Source organism: Diadema antillarum, unplaced genomic scaffold, assembly GCF_040938485.1.
Source record: "Diadema antillarum isolate AM-2024a unplaced genomic scaffold, OU_Dant_1.0 seq00000994_RagTag, whole genome shotgun sequence".
In the NCBI taxonomy this organism is placed as follows: domain Eukaryota; kingdom Metazoa; phylum Echinodermata; class Echinoidea; order Diadematoida; family Diadematidae; genus Diadema; species Diadema antillarum.
In genome coordinates this window covers 413,313-432,428 of record NW_027271832.1, presented here as the reverse complement: position 1 = coordinate 432,428, position 19,116 = coordinate 413,313, and the positions used below count along the sequence as shown (strand labels likewise).

The window sequence follows — 19,116 nt, the reverse complement described above, 5'->3', positions numbered from 1 at the left end:
GCAAGAATCTTCAGCCTATTGAAGGAGAAGAATAAGATTACTGACGGGGCCATCCTGTATAAATAAAACGAAATAAATAAATAAATAAATAAATAAATAAATAAGGCCATTAAAAAAAAAAAAAGTTACCCAAGCTAAATTTGCTTCAATACGCTTCTGAAACACGAATAAACAACAATAACAACAACAAAATTATACGTAATCTTTTTTTTTCCGGGTCTGAAAAATCGATACTGGGACTCACTGCTCGTGTCAGAGGGTCTTTGACAAAGGCTATGTAATGAACACACGACACGAGATCACACGAGATACGAGCTCAGTGTGTGAATCCCATGGCCCACCTTACACCCACACTGTACACACGATCCGCTGTGTAATGTATGTAACACTGCTTCAACACACTAACGTTACACTTTCTGTCACTGGCATCAATCAATGGTTTGTGCAAAAAGCTGAATAAGAAATGGCCGATATAGATCAAGTAGGAGAGGCAGGTAAAGCATCATCAGGCCCCCCTGACAAAGGACGCAAATGTGGATTCGACATGAACTATGTTTCTTCAATTCATGGAATCCTTAAGGCAAAGCAAATGGTAAATTTGAACTCTGTTCCTGACTTCGAATCTAGTCTAGTCGATTCTATCTTGTGCAGTGTATACTGTATGTGTGTACGTACACGCCTCCCTCCTGTCCATGTCTGTGTAAGAGTCTAACGTTAGTTAGGTCTTTAACGTACAGTGTACTATAGACCCTCCCTATGAATATGATACAGTAGTAACTGTTAGATCCCTAATTGATACACACTAATTGATCCGCAATTGGATCTTACTTGGATCTTGGATGAGGAGAACTCCCAAAGATCTCCTGTGGAGTTATAACTGGGGATATTGTAGAGCCTTAGACTTAGTTAAACTTAGAATAGAGGGTGGACTTTCAGAAGAGGGATGAGAAGGAATCGAAGAAGGGTCCTAACTGCACCTAAAAAAAAAGAAGAACAAAAAAAGCATGTTTAAGCTAAGTAACGTTAGGGTGTCATTTTTGGAAATGATAGATAAATCTATGGTTTTCATTTTCACAAATTCTGCAAGTTGACTCACATTTGCAAAATTGTAAATTTGCAAAAATATGTGCCCTCCCACAATATGAAATATGAGCAGTTTGATGAGACCAGTTCTCTCCTGGAGAGGAAAAGGACTTCACTTGTTCTCAATCACACACCCGACTGCTGGCAAAATTGTCTCTCAAGTCTAACGAAATGTTGTCTTTCTTCATGCAAAATGTATTGCATACAGCATTATTTCCTTCTTTTCATACAGGGCTGGTCCTTCTTGGCATTCTTCTTAATCTGCTTTGCTGCGGGTGGGGCAGTGTCGGTGCTCTTCCTCATTGTAACACTGGCTGGATTCCTTACCTCCACAGTCATCTTTTTCATGTTCGGCACAGACAACTACAAAAAGGTCACAAAGGTTAACTGGTTTTTAGCGGTAAGTTGCCCTGATTACCATATATTGCCATATACAACATATACATGTATTCAGCGATTCTTAATTTTCATGAATCAGGACTTCCCCTTCAAATTTCGTGAGAGGAATAAATGCATGCCCGTCACATTCGTGTCGGGATCACAGATAGTATTTGTGCATGTCTACAATTAGATTCACGAATAGCACCTGACTCACGAAATTTGTGAAAATAAAAACTTTGCGAAATAAAAATCCTCGCAAAATATTCAATGTATACAGTACGTATGCTAGCATCTACATGCAATAGATCTATATGGTATGGTGTAATTAAATGGCATTATGGATTTGTAATGTATACCGTAAACTGGGAGGACATTGGACAGGCGGGTTACTTTGGACAGTTCAAACAGCTTCACTTACAATATTTTGCTGCTTGCAATATACAAGAGAAGTGCAGTCATTCAAATATTCACATATACCCCTTTCATAACCTACAAAAATATTTTCAGAAAAACCAACAGCAAAATAAAAATGCAAGTGAAACAATTCCTGTCCAAAGTCACCCACCTGTCCAAAGTCCCCCCAGTTTACAGTACCTTAAATGTCTCATTGTATTATGATGAAGTTTGTTGACAACATTAATGTTGCCATTATGAACAAAGGGAGAGAGTAAATCCTGTATATATATGCCATATGTTTAGCGAGTCTACTTACTCACAAATCGCTTTTATACATTGGATTTATAAAGACTTCATAAAATTTAGCAGTGTTTCATGTAATTAATGTATTAATTGATTTGATTGAGTTTGTGTCATAGTGCAGTAAATCAAAGAACTGTTTTTAATGCAAAATATATTCAGTCCGTCCGCTTCACAAGGTTTTTCAGCAGTTACACACCAAGTTGGTTGTGAATTTTGCTGCATGCAGAATTGTCTTGTCAACATCAAAATGGTACCTCTGAATTCTAATGCACGTTGTATATTGGAGGAGGTTTGGATGCCACTAGTTAAATTCGTAAAACCTGCAGAAAATCAGAAAGAAATCTTCCAGTTTTAGAGAAAATAAACTGAACTTTATTCTTCCTAAGATGTGTATAAGAATCAGTCCTGAATTTAGCAATTAGAGTCATTTGAAAACTATGCAACCAAAACAAACAGTTGTGAATAGGACAACAGAGAGCTCAAAAAGAAAAAAGAAAATGAAAGAATTTTTTTTACTTTTTATAATAGAGGCAAAAATAATGAATTGTGAGCCTTGTAAAATGAAAAGATACAGCACCAAACAACAGTACAGAAATGAGGTTTCTTGGAAGTGAAAGGTTGATTTCTGATCACACAAAAGTCCGTGAAGGGTGATTGGCGAGTCTCGGTCATTCTTCTTTCTTTGTATCCAGTTCAATTCTATGTGGGGCTCTGACTCACTTGAGTAAGTCACTTTATTTCTTTATATCATTATGTCTGTACAGGATGTTGTGCACTGTTTTTTGGCAGCCATCATGCTCTACATAGCTCCTTGCATCCCACTGATCATCAATATACTCTGTCTACACATTCAATTCTATGTGGGCTCTGACTCAGTGAGTCAGTCACTTTTAATATTTCTTTATATCATGTCTGTACAGGATGTCTTGCACTGTTTAGCAGCCATCGTGCTCTACATAGCTCTGGGTATTCCACTGATCATCAGTATACTTTGCCCAGTCTGCATCGCATCAGCAGTAAGTACCTAATATATCATCTACTCCATGTCCCAGTCTATCTCTTTGGTGTTGTTGTTATTTGCATCATTGCAAAATTGTAGACTTAACTATGTATTCATGGATTTATGTGGATTCATGATATATCCAGCCATCTTCTATGTGGTTTTTTGTTCTGTTTTGTTTTTGTTTTTGTTTTTCTGCAAGGTGCGAGCTGTAATTTGATCCAGTGCTACAGTAACTTGTTTAGTGACAACCGTGTCAGTGGAAAGCCTGCTCTCGTGCAGCAATATCGTATTTTGTCACAGATGTTCACACTTTATTCTCCCTTTGTATTCATTTCATATCATTTATTACCACCGCCAAGGGAGGAGGTTATGTTTTCGTTACCGTTGGTTTGTTCGTTAGTTAGTTCATTTGTCCGTGTGCAAAATAACTCAAAAAGTAATAAACGGATTGAGATGAAACTTGCAGGAAAGGTTGAGAATGACACAAGTAACAAATGATTAACTTTTGTTAGTGATCCAAGAATTTTTGGGGAATTTATTTAGGATTTTTGATATTTTGACAGGTAGGGTCAATGAACTTGGGAGTTCAGGCTGCACTGCTACGACCAAAATCACTCTGAGAATGATCGCACAAAAGAAACAATCAACTGATGTTCAGGCTGTTTATTAACAGTGATATTGTGGGTACAGACTGGTAATCGGCGTCACATCAGTACAATAATGATCACAAGAAACAAATATAAGTCAGTAATGGAATTACTTACGTAGGCATTACACGCAATATATCACTTACATGCATTAAGTAATCCTTTGAAAGTGTCCAAATACGATGTTCAATGCACAAATGAATGATCCGCGATGCACCGATGAATGATTCCTTCGACGTAAATCCAAACGCAGGTTGCGATAATCCTTGGTATTAATCCAGGTATATGTCCATGTGATAGGTCCACGGTATAATGTTCACAGCGAAATGTGCAGAATCCAACGACCACGTCCAGTCGATGCGTTGAAGGATGATTCACTTTATATTGTCCAGCTAGGAATCCAGCCCGTCACAGCTTTGCTGTAGCAATGTCCATTGACATAAAAACATGGAGTCTATCTCCAATGAAGAAATTCTCCGCAGGCAAAATGTCTCCCAGGCCTTATCTCCACAAACATAACAGGTCAGCAGGTAACACAGGACTGACTATAACAAGTCGCTTCAGAGCCAGAAGTGACGTAACTCTCAGAGCAGAGGTGTTGGGTACTCTGCCTACTGCAGAATTTCTCTGGCTTATATACTATCCATTCAACCCCTTCTAGCACATTCTATAACTCTCTCCAACCTACTAGCCAGTCCAAGTTCCAGGAAACCTGGATGACTCACTGCCTAACTATGTACAAAACATCATTACCAAGAATAACTACCAATCACATTGGGCTACAGGGACAGTGCCTCACTCAGCCAAATATGTAAGCACTTCCCAGAAAATTCTGGAAAGGGTGAAATCATTCTAGATTGAGTGAGTTATAATGTATTTCCTCTTACATGCATGTACTGTGTAGTTACATTGTATACCACCTAGAAAATTCTCCACTGATCTGGTCAGCCTGTATGTACTATATCTATACCACATAGAATGTTCTCCATTAATCTGGTCCACCTGTGTACATACACATTAAAACAGCCAGGCATACAGTACATCATACATGTATGTGTACATAACTACTAGTGTGTACATTTGTGACACCATCCCCCATGGGAAAAAGAAAGCCTTGCTGTAGCAAGGGTTTCTTTTACCTTCACAATTTCTCATTGTTATTTGCAACGAATGTGAGGTAAAGTCCAAGTCAAGCAACAATAATCACATACTATCACATGCCTTTTGGATAGCTGTATTAATTCCATGTTCTCTTTTCATGGATACTATTTACAATGATATTGCTTGGATTCTCGGAGCTTATATAATCATATCAAACTGTTTTGCACACATTAATGAATATGCTAAACACATACACTGGAAATAATATGCGGTGAAAACTTTTCACCTTTGATACTCTCTTCATGTTACACTCTTGACAGAGCGTCGGCAATTACATTGTTTTTGCCTGCCACATGTTTGATTTTGAGTGCATATGGCTGCGTCATCATGCTCCATCTGAACAACCTGTTGTTCTTCATTTTGAACCGGTCTAAAAAGACCAAGGGGTTGTGGTCAGTATAGACCGTGATCTCCCCTTTGCTATTTGTCAAGTACACTTCGTATTGCTGGAGAGCAAGGATGAGACTCAGAGCCTCCTTCTCGATTGTGGAGTACTTCTTCTGGTATGTATTCAGTTTTTTGGAGAAGTAGCTAACTGGTCGTTCAGTGCCTTCTTCATCTTCTTGGAGCAAAACCGCTCCCACTCCTACATCGCTAGCATCTATTGCCACCTTGAATGGCTTTGCGAAGTCAGGAGCTGCCAAAACAGGCTCATTAGCAAGGACTGCCTTTAGTTTCTCGAAGGCTCTTTGACACTCATCAGTCCAGGTGTACTTTGCCTTGCCCTTCAGCAGGTTTGTTAGGGGGGTGACTACAGTGCTGAAATTCGGTACAAATTTCCTGTAGAAACCAGCCATGCCCAGAAATCTGAGCAACTCCTTCTTGGATTGGGGGATGGGAAAGCCTAGTATAGCCTCTACCTTGGCTTCTCTTGGCAATACTTGTCCCTGACCGACTACATGCCTGAGATACACCACTTTGGCCTTTGCAAATTCACTCTTTGCCAGATTAATCACCAATCCGGCCTCCTTGAGTCGATCAAAAAGTTGCCGCAAGTGTGTAATGTGCTCCTCCCACGTGTCACTGTACACTAGGATGTCATCAATGTATACTACACAATTGTCAAGTCCGGCAATGATTTGGTTTGTCAGCCGTTGGAAGGTGGCCGGAGCATTTTTCATGCCGAATGGCATTACTTTGCATTGGAACAAGCCATCTGGTGTAGAAAAGGCAGAAATCTCTCTGGCTTTGTCGGTCAAGGGCACTTGCCAGTATCCCTTTAGAAGGTCTATCTTACTGACATATGCAGAATTTCTGACCCTGTCAATGCAGTCTTCTAGTCTGGGAATGGGGAAAGAGTCTGTTTTCGTCACGGCATTCACCTTTCTGTAATCTATACAGAATCTTTGAGACCCATCCGGTTTGGGCACCATGACGATTGGAGAGCTCCAACTGCTTTTACTCGGTTCTATTATGTCATTGTCTAGCATGTATTGAACCTCTTCCCTTACTTTTTGCAGTTTGCTCGGGTTTAACCTGTAAGGGTTTTGCTTGATAGGGTCAGCATCTCCTACATCAACATCATGTACAGCCAGAGGGGTGCAGCCTGGTTTGTCTTTACACAATTCTTTGTACTCATGTAACAGACTAGTCACATCTTTCCTCTGATTATCAGGTAGGTAGTTCAGTGCCTCATCTACTTTCCCTAACATCTCTGAGTTAGACAACCTGGCACTAGAGGGCTCACTTCCATTCTCATCTTGAGCTTCTCCCTCTTCATCTACTTCTTCTTCTACCACCTGAGCTACGCCTACCGGCTGACTAGCCTTTCTCTCATAGTACTCTTTCAGCATGTTTACATGACACACCCTCTGATCTTTGCGTCTGTCTGGCGTACTGATCACATAGTTCACATCATTGAGTTTCTTTTTGACACAGTATGGGCCACTGAACTTGGCTTTCAGTGGTTCACCTTGTATGGGCAGCAGTACAAGAACTTTGTCACCTGGGTTGAAAGTTCGGGCTTTGGCATTTTTGTCTGCCTTTCTCTTCATAGAGTCTTGTGACACTTTCAAGTGTTCCCTAGCTACCTCACAAGCCTTTGAAAGCCTTTCACGAAACTTTGACACGTAGTCAAGTAGGTGGACCTCATCATCCTCAGTCATGAATTTCTCTTTGATGAGCTTCAGTGGGCCCCTAACTTCATGACCGTACACCAACTCAAATGGGCTGAAACCCGTTGACTCATTTGGGGAGTCCCTCGTTGCAAACAGCAGGAAAGGGATGCCCTTATCCCAATCCTCGGGATACTCCTCACAAAATGCCCTAATCATTGTCTTTAGGGTCTGGTGGTAGCGCTCCAACGCACCTTGGGACTGGGGATGATAAGCTGATGACTTCAGCTGCTTCACACCCAAACGATACATCACCTCTTGAAATATGCCTGACATGAAATTTGACCCTTGGTCAGACTGCACTTCCTTGGGCAACCCATACCTAGTGAAAAATTGCACTAGAGCATCTACCACAGTCTTAGCAGTGATGTTTCGCAATGGGATAGCCTCTGGAAACCGTGTAGACATATCCATGATTGTCAAGAGGTACTTGTGACCCGACCTAGTCCTAGGCAAAGGTCCAACACAGTCAACTAGAACCCGACTGAATGGTTCTTCAAACGCAGGTATCGGAATCAATGGCGCCGGCTTCACCGAATGCTGTGGTTTACCAGCCACCTGACATGTGTGACAAGTCTTGCAAAACTCAGCCACATCCACATTCAACCCTGGCCAATAAAAATGCCTCATGATCCGATCCTTTGTCTTTCTGACGCCTAAATGGCCGCCAACAGGTAACTCGTGAGCAATCCTCAAGATCTCACCGCGGTAACTAGGAGGGACAACAACTTGACGGACCACCGTCCAATCCTCATCAGCTGGCCTATGGGGAGGTCTCCACTTCCTCATCAAAATGCCATCTTTGACATAATAGCACTCAGGGACCTTTTCAGCCTCAGCCTCAGAACACGCCGTCTGAGACAAGCCTTTCAACTCAGAGTCTGCCTGCTGTGCTTCAACCAAGGAAGACTTGCTAAACAGCCCATCACTGTTAGCCTCGGAGCCTAATACAGCAACCCCATCATTCAAATCCTTGAAAAAGGTTTCTGCCAACCAAACACCGGAATTCTCCTCCACATCAACAGAATCCGCATCATCTTGAACAGCTCTACGAGCCTGAGACCTAGTCACAACACAATCTGGGAAAATCCCAGGAAACTCCTCCTGCAACTGCTCAGTTTCAGCAACCACCACTGGTTTCTCCGAAACAACTGGAGACGCAACCACCTTGTCCCCAGCCAAGTCATTCCCCAACAGGAAGTCAATGCCTGCCATGGGCAACTCAGGAACAACTCCAACAGTAACAGGACCAGAAACTAGGTCACACTTCAAATCCACTCTATACAGTGGAACTGACATATAACTGCCATCAACAGTCTGAATCAAGACTTTTGCATTCACTGCACTATCTGGTGGAAAAGTCATACCACCATCCACCATCAACGACTGAGAAGCCCCCGTATCCCGCAGGATGACCACTGGCTTACCTGCCTCACCAGAGGTACATGGGGTCACCTCACCATCAAACAAAAAGCTACGATAGCTCTCATCCACCTGCTTCAGCCTATCTTTGAATTTGGGAGATTGACTTTCAACGGCCTGTGTTTCACTGAACGGGACACTGTTTTCGGGTAGGACACTTTTTGACATGACAAATCCCAAGTCCTTCTTTGTTTTGTTTTGCAACTTCCAACATTGTGACTTTACATGCCCTGTCTTGTTACAGTGAAAACATTTGATGACATTTGCACTTGTACTGGACCCTTTGTCAGATTGAGGCTTTGGTGCCGATGAAGTTTTAGAACTCGTGCCTTTTTCAGAACCAGCATTCTTTGGATTGCTCGACTGAATTTTGTCTCTCTTGTTTCCAGAGAAATTCCTGAAAGGTGGTCTGTTGTCATTTCTGTGGGTCAGCTCATACTCATCAGCCATCAAGGCTGCTTTATGCAAACTTGTCACTTTATGATCATCCAAATGCGACCTCACACTGAAAGCAACACTCTTTTTGAATTCTTCCAAGAGAACAACCTCACGTAGGTTATCAAAGTCCTGATCCACTTTCAGGGATCTGTACCACCTATCGAACATCATTTCTTTTTCACGAGCAAACTCAACATGTGTCTGGCCTGGTTTGCGGTACGAATTTCTGAACTTGTGTCTGTACGCCTCTGGCACCAACTCATAAGCATTCAACACTGCTTTCTTGACTGTAGCATAGTCACGTGATTGCTCTTCAGAGAGAGATGAGTACACATCGGCTGCTTTGCCGACAAACACACTTTGAAGGAGCAAGGGCCATAATTCCTGTGGCCAGTTCAAACTGTTAGCCACCTTCTCAAATGACACAAAATATGCATCAACTCTGTTTTCTTCAAACTTTGGCACCAATCGAATGTTCTTTGCCAAATCAAAATCAGAGGGAGCCCTTTCATGATTTCCAACAGTCTGTGCATGAGCCATTTCCATCTCACGCAATTTCACCTGTTGCTCCACTTCAAATTTCTTCTGTTCCATTTCAAGTTTCTTCATTTCAATTTCTCTTTGTTTGTCCCTTTCTTTCATTTCCATTTCTCTTTGTTCTCTTTCCCTCTCTCTTTCTATTTCTAATCTCATCTTCTCTTTCTCCAGTTCCAATCTAGCAAGCTCAAGCCGTGTTTGATCTGAAATTTGAGCTTGATCTGGAATGTTGATTTCTTCTTTGAGCTCCATGTGACCAGCTACTAAGTCAAGAATCTCTGCCTTTCTTGCACCTTGTGGAACATCAACATTCAAATGCTGTGCAATAGCAGTCAAATCACATTTGCGTAACCTTTGCAAATCTTTGAGGGACAAATCTGTCCTCTGAACAAATGCCTGAACATCCATTGTACTGATTGACATTGTCACAATGTATTACACACAATATACAATTGAACAACCAACTCAACTGGTATTATGTCTGTACCAATATTCTGGATTCCGGAACGTTCCAAATTCTAAGTTTTGGCTTAAATTCACTTCTCGGACACAAGCCCCCAATTTTGTTACGACCAAAATCACTCTGAGAATGATCGCACAAAAGAAACAATCAACTGATGTTCAGGCTGTTTATTAACAGTGATATTGTGGGTACAGACTGGTAATCGGCGTCACATCAGTACAATAATGATCACAAGAAACAAATATAAGTCAGTAATGGAATTACTTACGTAGGCATTACATGCAATATATCACTTACATGCATTAAGTAATCCTTTGAAAGTGTCCAAATACGATGTTCAATGCACAAATGAATGATCCGCGATGCACCGATGAATGATTCCTTCGACGTAAATCCAAACGCAGGTTGCGATAATCCTTGGTATTAATCCAGGTATATGTCCATGTGATAGGTCCACGGTATAATGTTCACAGCGAAATGTGCAGAATCCAACGACCACGTCCAGTCGATGCGTTGAAGGATGATTCACTTTATATTGTCCAGCTAGGAATCCAGCCCGTCACAGCTTTGCTGTAGCAATGTCCATTGACATAAAAACATGGAGTCTATCTCCAATGAAGAAATTCTCCGCAGGCAAAATGTCTCCCAGGCCTTATCTCCACAAACATAACAGGTCAGCAGGTAACACAGGACTGACTATAACAAGTCGCTTCAGAGCCAGAAGTGACGTAACTCTCAGAGCAGAGGTGTTGGGTACTCTGCCTACTGCAGAATTTCTCTGGCTTATATACTATCCATTCAACCCCTTCTAGCACATTCTATAACTCTCTCCAACCTACTAGCCAGTCCAAGTTCCAGGAAACCTGGATGACTCACTGCCTAACTATGTACAAAACATCATTACCAAGAATAACTACCAATCACATTGGGCTACAGGGACAGTGCCTCACTCAGCCAAATATGTAAGCACTTCCCAGAAAATTCTGGAAAGGGTGAAATCATTCTAGATTGAGTGAGTTATAATGTATTTCCTCTTACATGCATGTACTGTGTAGTTACATTGTATACCACCTAGAAAATTCTCCACTGATCTGGTCAGCCTGTATGTACTATATCTATACCACATAGAATGTTCTCCATTAATCTGGTCCACCTGTGTACATACACATTAAAACAGCCAGGCATACAGTACATCATACATGTATGTGTACATAACTACTAGTGTGTACATTTGTGACAGCACGTATTTTAGGTTTGCATGCGCGCACTATAGTACGTGCTCTAGTTTCTGCTAGGGCGAGGCGCGCCGTGCAGCTGAGGTTTTGTGACGTAACAAAGGCTTCTGTATTGGGACAGCACACAATGCTATAAGTACGTATGGGTGGAAATCACTGATATCTCTATGGCAGAACAAGGGATCAGTGGTGGAAATGAGCTGCATGCTTGGCGGAGGTCAGCGCTCTCAGAGTGCTTCTCTAGTTTCTAAAATCTGATAAAAACCAAACAGAGAAAATGCTGATGAAAGAGATAGTTCACCATAGTGAAAAACAACAAATATGTAGGTCTGCTAAAACACCCCAGAAAGTGGTTGAATAAACAGAGACCTGAAGGTGTTTGTAAGATCAATTCCCAAAAAGAATGATATAAAAGGATTATGTGATAAAAGCAGGCAGTTGTTCATCATTTCTTTTCAGGAGTTCCCTTTAGTTTCTTTTTGGTAATGATTAATGTATGCATTGTCATAGGTGAGAGGATGCATTAAGGGTGAAGTGCTTGTGCTTGAATCTACAGATTATACAGCATGAGATTACTGCAACTAGTTCCAAACCACAATGAAGTTTGTAAAGTTCTTTAGAATGACTGCACCAGTTATGAAGTTACTGAGTATGATTTGACCACTCACTGAAGTTAACTTTGACTATGATTAATCATCACAACTTTGGGACTCATTTTAAAGCTAGAATATTTTAAGCACCTTAGGCTGTCAGATGATTTACATGATAATTTATGCACAAGTTTGAAGTTAATATTAGACCCATTTTTGCTAGTGTTTCATTGTTTATGAAAGAACTATATCAGGTTGTTAGCAAGCTTTCTCAGAAGTTCTCATGACAACAATTCGGTTTGACTAATGACATACACTGTACAAGTAGCATGTACACTGTATTCCATTGCTTATTGTTGGAAGAAATATCACAATATTATATTTTAATAGTACATGCTGTACAGGTGCTCCTCTTAAACCAACACAAATTGTAACCAAATTTTGTTACAACAAAGTAAAAATTCAGGACCCAAAATTATCCTAACTAACATGTATTGTGTAAAATTCCCTTCCGTTACAACAAAATGTTGATACAAATGTGTATGTCAAAAGAAAACTGCAGGTCTTGAGGACTTTGTTAGCTAATGGGAGTTGCCTGCATAGCAGTATCAAGGCTGTGCATTAATACTCGTACAAGAACATCACATCAAATAACTGAGTTTGGTCATTACAAGTGTGTGTCAACATCAAAGATCAAATTTCAGACTAGAAAACAATTAGTTATAAATGTATTATGCATTGAAGACTATAACTGCATGTGTATGCAGCATATGTGCCTGATGAAGTTGATCTTTTCTTTATCAGTATGAGGAGTCCTGTACAATTTATTGTGGTCAATAGCACAATCAGGGTATGCAATTGTGTAACAGGGGGAAAATGAAAAAACTTGGTTAAAATGTTTTTTTTGCTGTTTGTCGTAGCTGAGTGTTCAAATTTTCATTTCATGTAAAGAAAGAATCAAAATTTTGCATTAAACTGCGCATAAATTAGCATTTTAATTAGAGGTGTCGAATTACTGTACATTGAAATGACTAATATATTGGAAAAATTCATTAAAAAAAAGGAGAATGTTTTTTTCATCTGATATTGCTGTTAGATATTCCTGATAAATATTCCTTCCATTCACCACCAGCACATAGCCATGAAATATCACAAAATATGAATGAATTTCTTATTTTCACTTCTCGAAATGGATGATCAATTTTGTAGGCATTATTTTGAATTCAAATAAAACCACTTTTACATATTTTATCATATTTCACTTTTGCCAAAGAGTGAAGAGGCAAAACTTTCAGGAATAGGTAACAGACATATAGTGGCCATTATTACAAATTTTTATGAAATTAGGGCTGGTACTTTGGAAGATATGATATTTTTCATCAAAAAATTATCTGTACAGTTTGACCTTGAATGTGCGCAAAGTGTTTGGATCAATTCTCATATTTGTAAACACAGATAGAAGAATGAGTGTGAGATTTATGATGACTTGAGTTGATATCCAAGCTGTGACACTCGAACAATGACATATTAAGCCAAAATACTATGTTTTTGCTTATGATATCTTTAGAAATTGAACAAGCATTGAAATATGAACACTGAACACTTATCATATGACCTTCATGCAGTATAACATGGGCGTGGATCGGTCTTTTTTATCCTCAGCAATTTGTAAAAAAATAAGTTCCTATTGCTCGAATTTGCTAAAATTTTCACACAATAGATTTCTACATATGTACAATTCATGGTTAAAAAAACAAGGATATTCAATAAGGGGAAAAGATTCTTTTAAGTAGTCAAATTAGGATATACCTCGCTGAAAATACTGAAAAACGGCTGCACTTATATTCCTCAGCATTTGACAATGGCTCAAAACTCAAAACTGGCTGAACATTTATTGGCAAACAGCGCACCATATTGTAGTGTGTCTTCAGTACTTTCAGGAAAAGCAGAAAAATGAGCTGTTTCTCCATGTATAGCTGTACAGCATGGGTTAAAAGGTCACAATGCCACAGAAATAAGCCAGCATTACACTCCTACCAGGACGGGACTTCAGACCTCATAACTTTCTCCAGCTGAAAGAACCACTGTTTTTTATTGCATGCAAGCAATGCCAGGAAAAAATCCATTAATTTGATACCAAACACATAGGGGTAGACTTAAAATATGGACCTCAAATCTTGATTTTACGTAAGTTGTAAAACACTTTTTTTGACGCATTACATGGGTTTTGGGGGACTTTTTGGTAATTAATCTTTAATAATGAACAGTAAATGAGAGGAAATTAGCTATTGTCTTACCACATGTGATTACTGATGTCTTAGCATGCTGCGTGTGAATTTTTAAGTCAGTTGGTGCATTCTTTTAGAAGTTACAATTTTTTTAAGTGAGAAAGTCATGATTGCATACCCTGATTGTGCTTATCACCTTAAGGCAGAAAAAGCTGGATACATCTGAAGTGTGAGGAAATGAAATAGTAACCTTTATACCATTAAATTGATCACATTTAAAATTGAAGTTACAGGGAAATGAATGTGTATCCTTTTATCAAAGAAAAGTGCTTTCTTGGATCTGATTGGTTCAGGAATGTGCCATTTACACAAAGGGACTGTAACACAAAGTAAAGTGCGGATTGGGAAAAGTCAAAATCAAGTGACTGACCATTCATGTTTATAACCAAAGCATTAGTCTTGTTTGTCCTAGAATATACCATACTTTGATAGTGTATTTATGTATCATATAGATAAAACGTCATGTTGGCAATCTCAGATCCTTTGTCATCCGTGGTTCTGTATTATGACAATGTACTCTGCATTCCACAAATTATGCCTTTTGGGACAATTTCACAAGTACACCCAGTCGAGAATCACAGTGATGGAATGACTATATAAGATCCTTTTTTAAGAGAAAATCTCTGAATGATTTTCTAACTTGAAAATGATACAAATCGCATCTCTATCACAAAGAGCAATATTTTTGCGACGTGTTATTCTATTTATTTTATTTTGTGAGCTATTGACTAAAAAAGAAATTAACACAATACACATACAACTGTATGGCCTCTATAGAGGTTTTTTGTTGTTGTTTTTGTCACTTTGAGTCTCTCTGGTCAACTGGAAAAGACGTGTAAAGTGTATGTGTATTAAAATTTGTACTAGTATTTGATTGTGGTAACATTCTGACAGTTTCACACAATTTTTTTTCCTCATGTTTTTTTTTTTCTCATTAGAATTACCTCTAATCTCTGAAAAATAAAATTGTACAATTTTACCATTGTATGCTGCAGTTCAAGTCAATGTACTCCCCAAACCTTAGAAATTACAAATGATTGACGTAATTGTCCATAATATTTAGGAAGTGTAAGATAGCCAAGCACTTTCAATTAATGGGGTGGAATGTCTAGAACCCAACTTTGGCTTGTAGATGGGGCTTGACAGGAGCCCTTCCTGCCCCCTAAGGTCTCGCCAAGCTTGGGAGAAATCTCAAGGGGCTTGTTGACTGCATACACCTACATCCATCCCATGCTGTTCTTGGGATGCAGGCAGTGTAGCCGTCGACAGAGGCAGCAATGATGTACATGCGACCTGTATGTGGCATCTGTAATCTGTGTGTAGCCACAGTACACTGCTATAGAAAGAAAAGAAACCATAGTCTGCTTCGCCCATGCTCCGAGTCATGGAAAAGCAGATGTCAATAAATTGCCTTGACAAAAGAAGCCACTTATGTTTTATGGATCAGTCCTAAATCACATCAAACCTAGTGAGCAGCAGTTTACTGTCCCTGTCAATATTTTCAGCAGCAATTATTAAGTATGTAAAAAACAGGACACATAAAGATTTTTTTTTTTTTATGTAAGCTGCTACTAAAGTGGACAGAAATACGATGCTTGTATGCTTAATGTTCAACTGGCTTTCATGTTCCTTGCTCCAAGCCTGTCTTCTCAAGAGTTTGGATCGATATGGCAACCAGAGAAATGGTTCTTAATTTTTAAGAAATTAGCCATACTTGAAATCTTGAAATCCTGAATTGAATTTGGTGGTAACATTGAATGGAACAAAGCCTTCTAGTTTTTTTTTTCTTTTAATTAATATCTCCTTGTTATTAGTGCCCTAGAACTGAAAAAAAAAAGGAATACTAATATTTAAAAAAAAAGTTTAACATTTTATCATCGTAACCATTGTTTTTGTCCTTCTGTGTGAAAATTGAATCCCTCTTTCTTGTTTTATGTCATATTACATAATATATGTCATCAGGTTCACAGAGAAATTCACATGATTAATGATGTTTCTATTTACATTGAAGGTGTTTGGATTCATTGCTGTGGCAAGCTACGGAGCGGGCGTCTGGTACTCCAGCAAAAGATGGCGCGAGAACAAGACGCGGCAAACTTCAAACGCCCAGTATAATGTCGACTACTGATGGGTCTCAAGAGAGAGGGCATCCTAGCTGCATTCAGGTGTTTCTCACTTAAAAACAATTCACAAGGGTATTATATAATGTCCACTGTTAAAAGTTGTACAACAAGTGAGCATTTTAGCCACTGATCTATTTTTACCATCTTGTACATACAGTAAGTGATGTGTTAAGTCTGTTTTCGATAAATTCATATTTCAGTGCCCATAGCTCCAATTCATCTATCCCAATTTATACACTTTTGTTTGTTATTTGTGTAAGTGTTTGTTGTTATAGCAAGCCACACCTACCACCAGTATCATTCAGTCACCGTGTCTTCCCAATTCCAGATCAAAGGAATTCTGCCAACTTTAACTCATGAATGTATCTCAATGCAGGCTGCTTTCAGGGACTGGCTCCCTGCCTAGCATCACTGCCACAGATAATTGTAAGATGTCTTAGGAAAAGGTGTCTTAGGTAGAAATTGTCAGTCACAAGATCTGTAAAGACTATTGACTGAAAAAGAGACTTAGCTTGAAGTAGAAGAATGTGATAGTGTGCGACTACATTTGGTACAGGCGTTTCATCTAGTCTTGTTTTTTGTTTATTAAATTGACAAAAAAAACCTGTGAATTTTGCCATTTATCATCTTCTTTTTCACCTAAGGATTCATCACAATATTCTATTTACAAGATTCCGTCAGGAAAGAAGAAGCCTTATTCGTCCTTGAGTTCAAACATTTATAGTTTGCTGCTAATACATTATAGTGGCATGTGGGAAATAAGAAAAAAAAATCCCGATTTTGAAATATTTTTTTCCAGTTTTTTTCCAAGTAATTTGATTTCAGAATTGGGAGGTGTGATGGAATATTTACCGGCAACATCAAACTTACAGTGGTCTATTCATCATGAAGACACTGTTCAGCATCAAGGACTATAAGCAGGACTGTTTGTACAATATTTCTCATCCACATGCAGTATTTAGTATCCATGAATTTTGAAACTAGTGACATTTGTATATATACCTTTTGTTTAAAGCAAAATTCTGTGCAGTCAGTCTTTTATGGGTTATTTCCACTATAAAACCAGGACTACAATGCACTAAAGTGAGATTGAATTTTGGCTAAAATTCTACTGTTCCTTTCATCAGTTGTCTCATAATGAGGACCAAATCTTGGCCAATCCTTACAGAGATTTCATGTTTCTGACCGTGGTGGCTGCATATCTTCAAAATTCAGACAAAAGACTGCAGATTGATGTAAGTCTTAAACATTTATGGGAGGGAGTTTTAATTCCTGAACATGATTTCTTTGCTCTTGTCTCTCATTCATTCGTGTACATGATTGTGTGTGCTAGCATATGTACTGGTAATGACTGATCCGAAGTGATAGATAGTCACAGGGACTTCATTACAATATCCTGATCATAATGGCTATTTCCTGGATGATATGTTCTATATCCATGTCTGCCGATTGGGTTGCCCTTTAACATTTAGCATTTGGCATCATACACAGTAGGGATGACATTGTGCTGGCTGTGATGTCATGCTATAGACTTAACACTTGTTTGTGACAGCATGAACAAAGAAAGGCATCCATTCTAACATAGGTCTGTTAAAGGGATGGTACAGTTTCGGTTGAGATGGGATGGTTCCCAATATTTTTTTGATGATGATTTCTGAGATAAGTAAATCCTCTTATGAAATATAAAAGAGCACACAATTCTAAGAAGAATTCAAAGTTTATTTGATGAAAATTAGTTTTGAAATGGCTGAGATATCCAAAACAAAGCAATCCTAATAAAAGGTGGGACCCATCTCTTATTAGGATCACTTAGTTTTCTGTACTTTGTTTCTGGATATCTCAGCCACTTCAAACTTAGAATTGTATGCTCTTTAACATTTCATAAAGTGGCTTCTAAGTATCTTGCAAAAAGTCAAAAGATGAATCCTCACATCAACCAATACTATACCGCCCCTTTAAGCACGCACAGAAGCAATTTTCTCTTCTTTATCCCATAACTCTCAATCTTGTAGTAACAAAGGCATGTTTAAGTGCTTGACTGTGTTTCCGTACTTATTAAGAAGGGGAACAAAAGACCATGTGTGTCATTAAGTTTCATATGTGATGTGTGTATTCTATTGTTTCCATTGTTCACTTCAAGTAACCATAGCAACTTGTGTCTCAGTGCCTGCAGGCTTGCGGGCACTTGGCAGGACATAATTCTAAGCTCTGAAAAGAAATAGATTGCAGAACAAAACTTTCAGCATGATTCATTGATTTAATTTCTGCAAATAAAAGTGGAACAGTGTTTTATTTGCATTTTTTGTCTCTTGATGTCATATACTCTACCTTCTTGTATTCGAAGTGGTTTGATGCCTGTGCACATGTATGTTTTTAAAGTGATTTGCATGGTTCAATATGGGCCACTGCTTAAGTTTACAGGGACTTTACTTGGCTATTTTATGAGAGTGATGATCAACATTGTGTAGGGCATGAAAGCTCCCAGAAAAATGGAGAGGACAACACGTCTCGACCAAGCTGTAGTATTCAAAGGTTATTGCTCATGACAACATGATAAAGAATGTGCCCTTTTCTGCACTAAATGCCACATGATGCTCAGTTGACTGTAATTACGGTATGTCTCCATGTGCATCTTATCTTTAGTTTAAATGTTGAAATTTGCTTGTCAAAAATGTCTAGACCATTCATTTAGTCTGCGTCTGACACATCTCCCTGCATACTCCAAACATATTATTTGTCTTTTTGTTATTTGATATAGTCACAATTATTCATAGAGTGTTTTATTTTGTGTAAGAAGTGATAGATGATTTACATATGTAGGAAGTGAATGAGGAATTGCACTTATTTCTTGTTTTGATATTGTTTGAATTTCAATTTATCTCACATACAACATTGATAACAATTTGATCGTTTATAACTACATCACTCATTA

At 38.9% G+C, this 19,116-nt stretch overlaps 1 protein-coding gene across 1 annotated transcript; it reads left to right on the top strand.

Annotated features, from left to right (window-relative positions):
• The first annotated feature begins 418 nt into the window (after nt 1-418).
• LOC139742283 (CKLF-like MARVEL transmembrane domain-containing protein 5) lies at nt 419-16,762 on the top strand. The gene is made up of 4 exons (XM_071652861.1): nt 419-592; nt 1,316-1,483; nt 3,084-3,179; nt 16,073-16,762. Exons 1-4 carry the CDS (start codon nt 464-466, stop codon nt 16,187-16,189), a joined length of 510 nt encoding a protein of 169 aa, XP_071508962.1. The 5' UTR covers nt 419-463; the 3' UTR covers nt 16,190-16,762.
• Nucleotides 16,763-19,116: the final 2,354 nt, after the last annotated feature.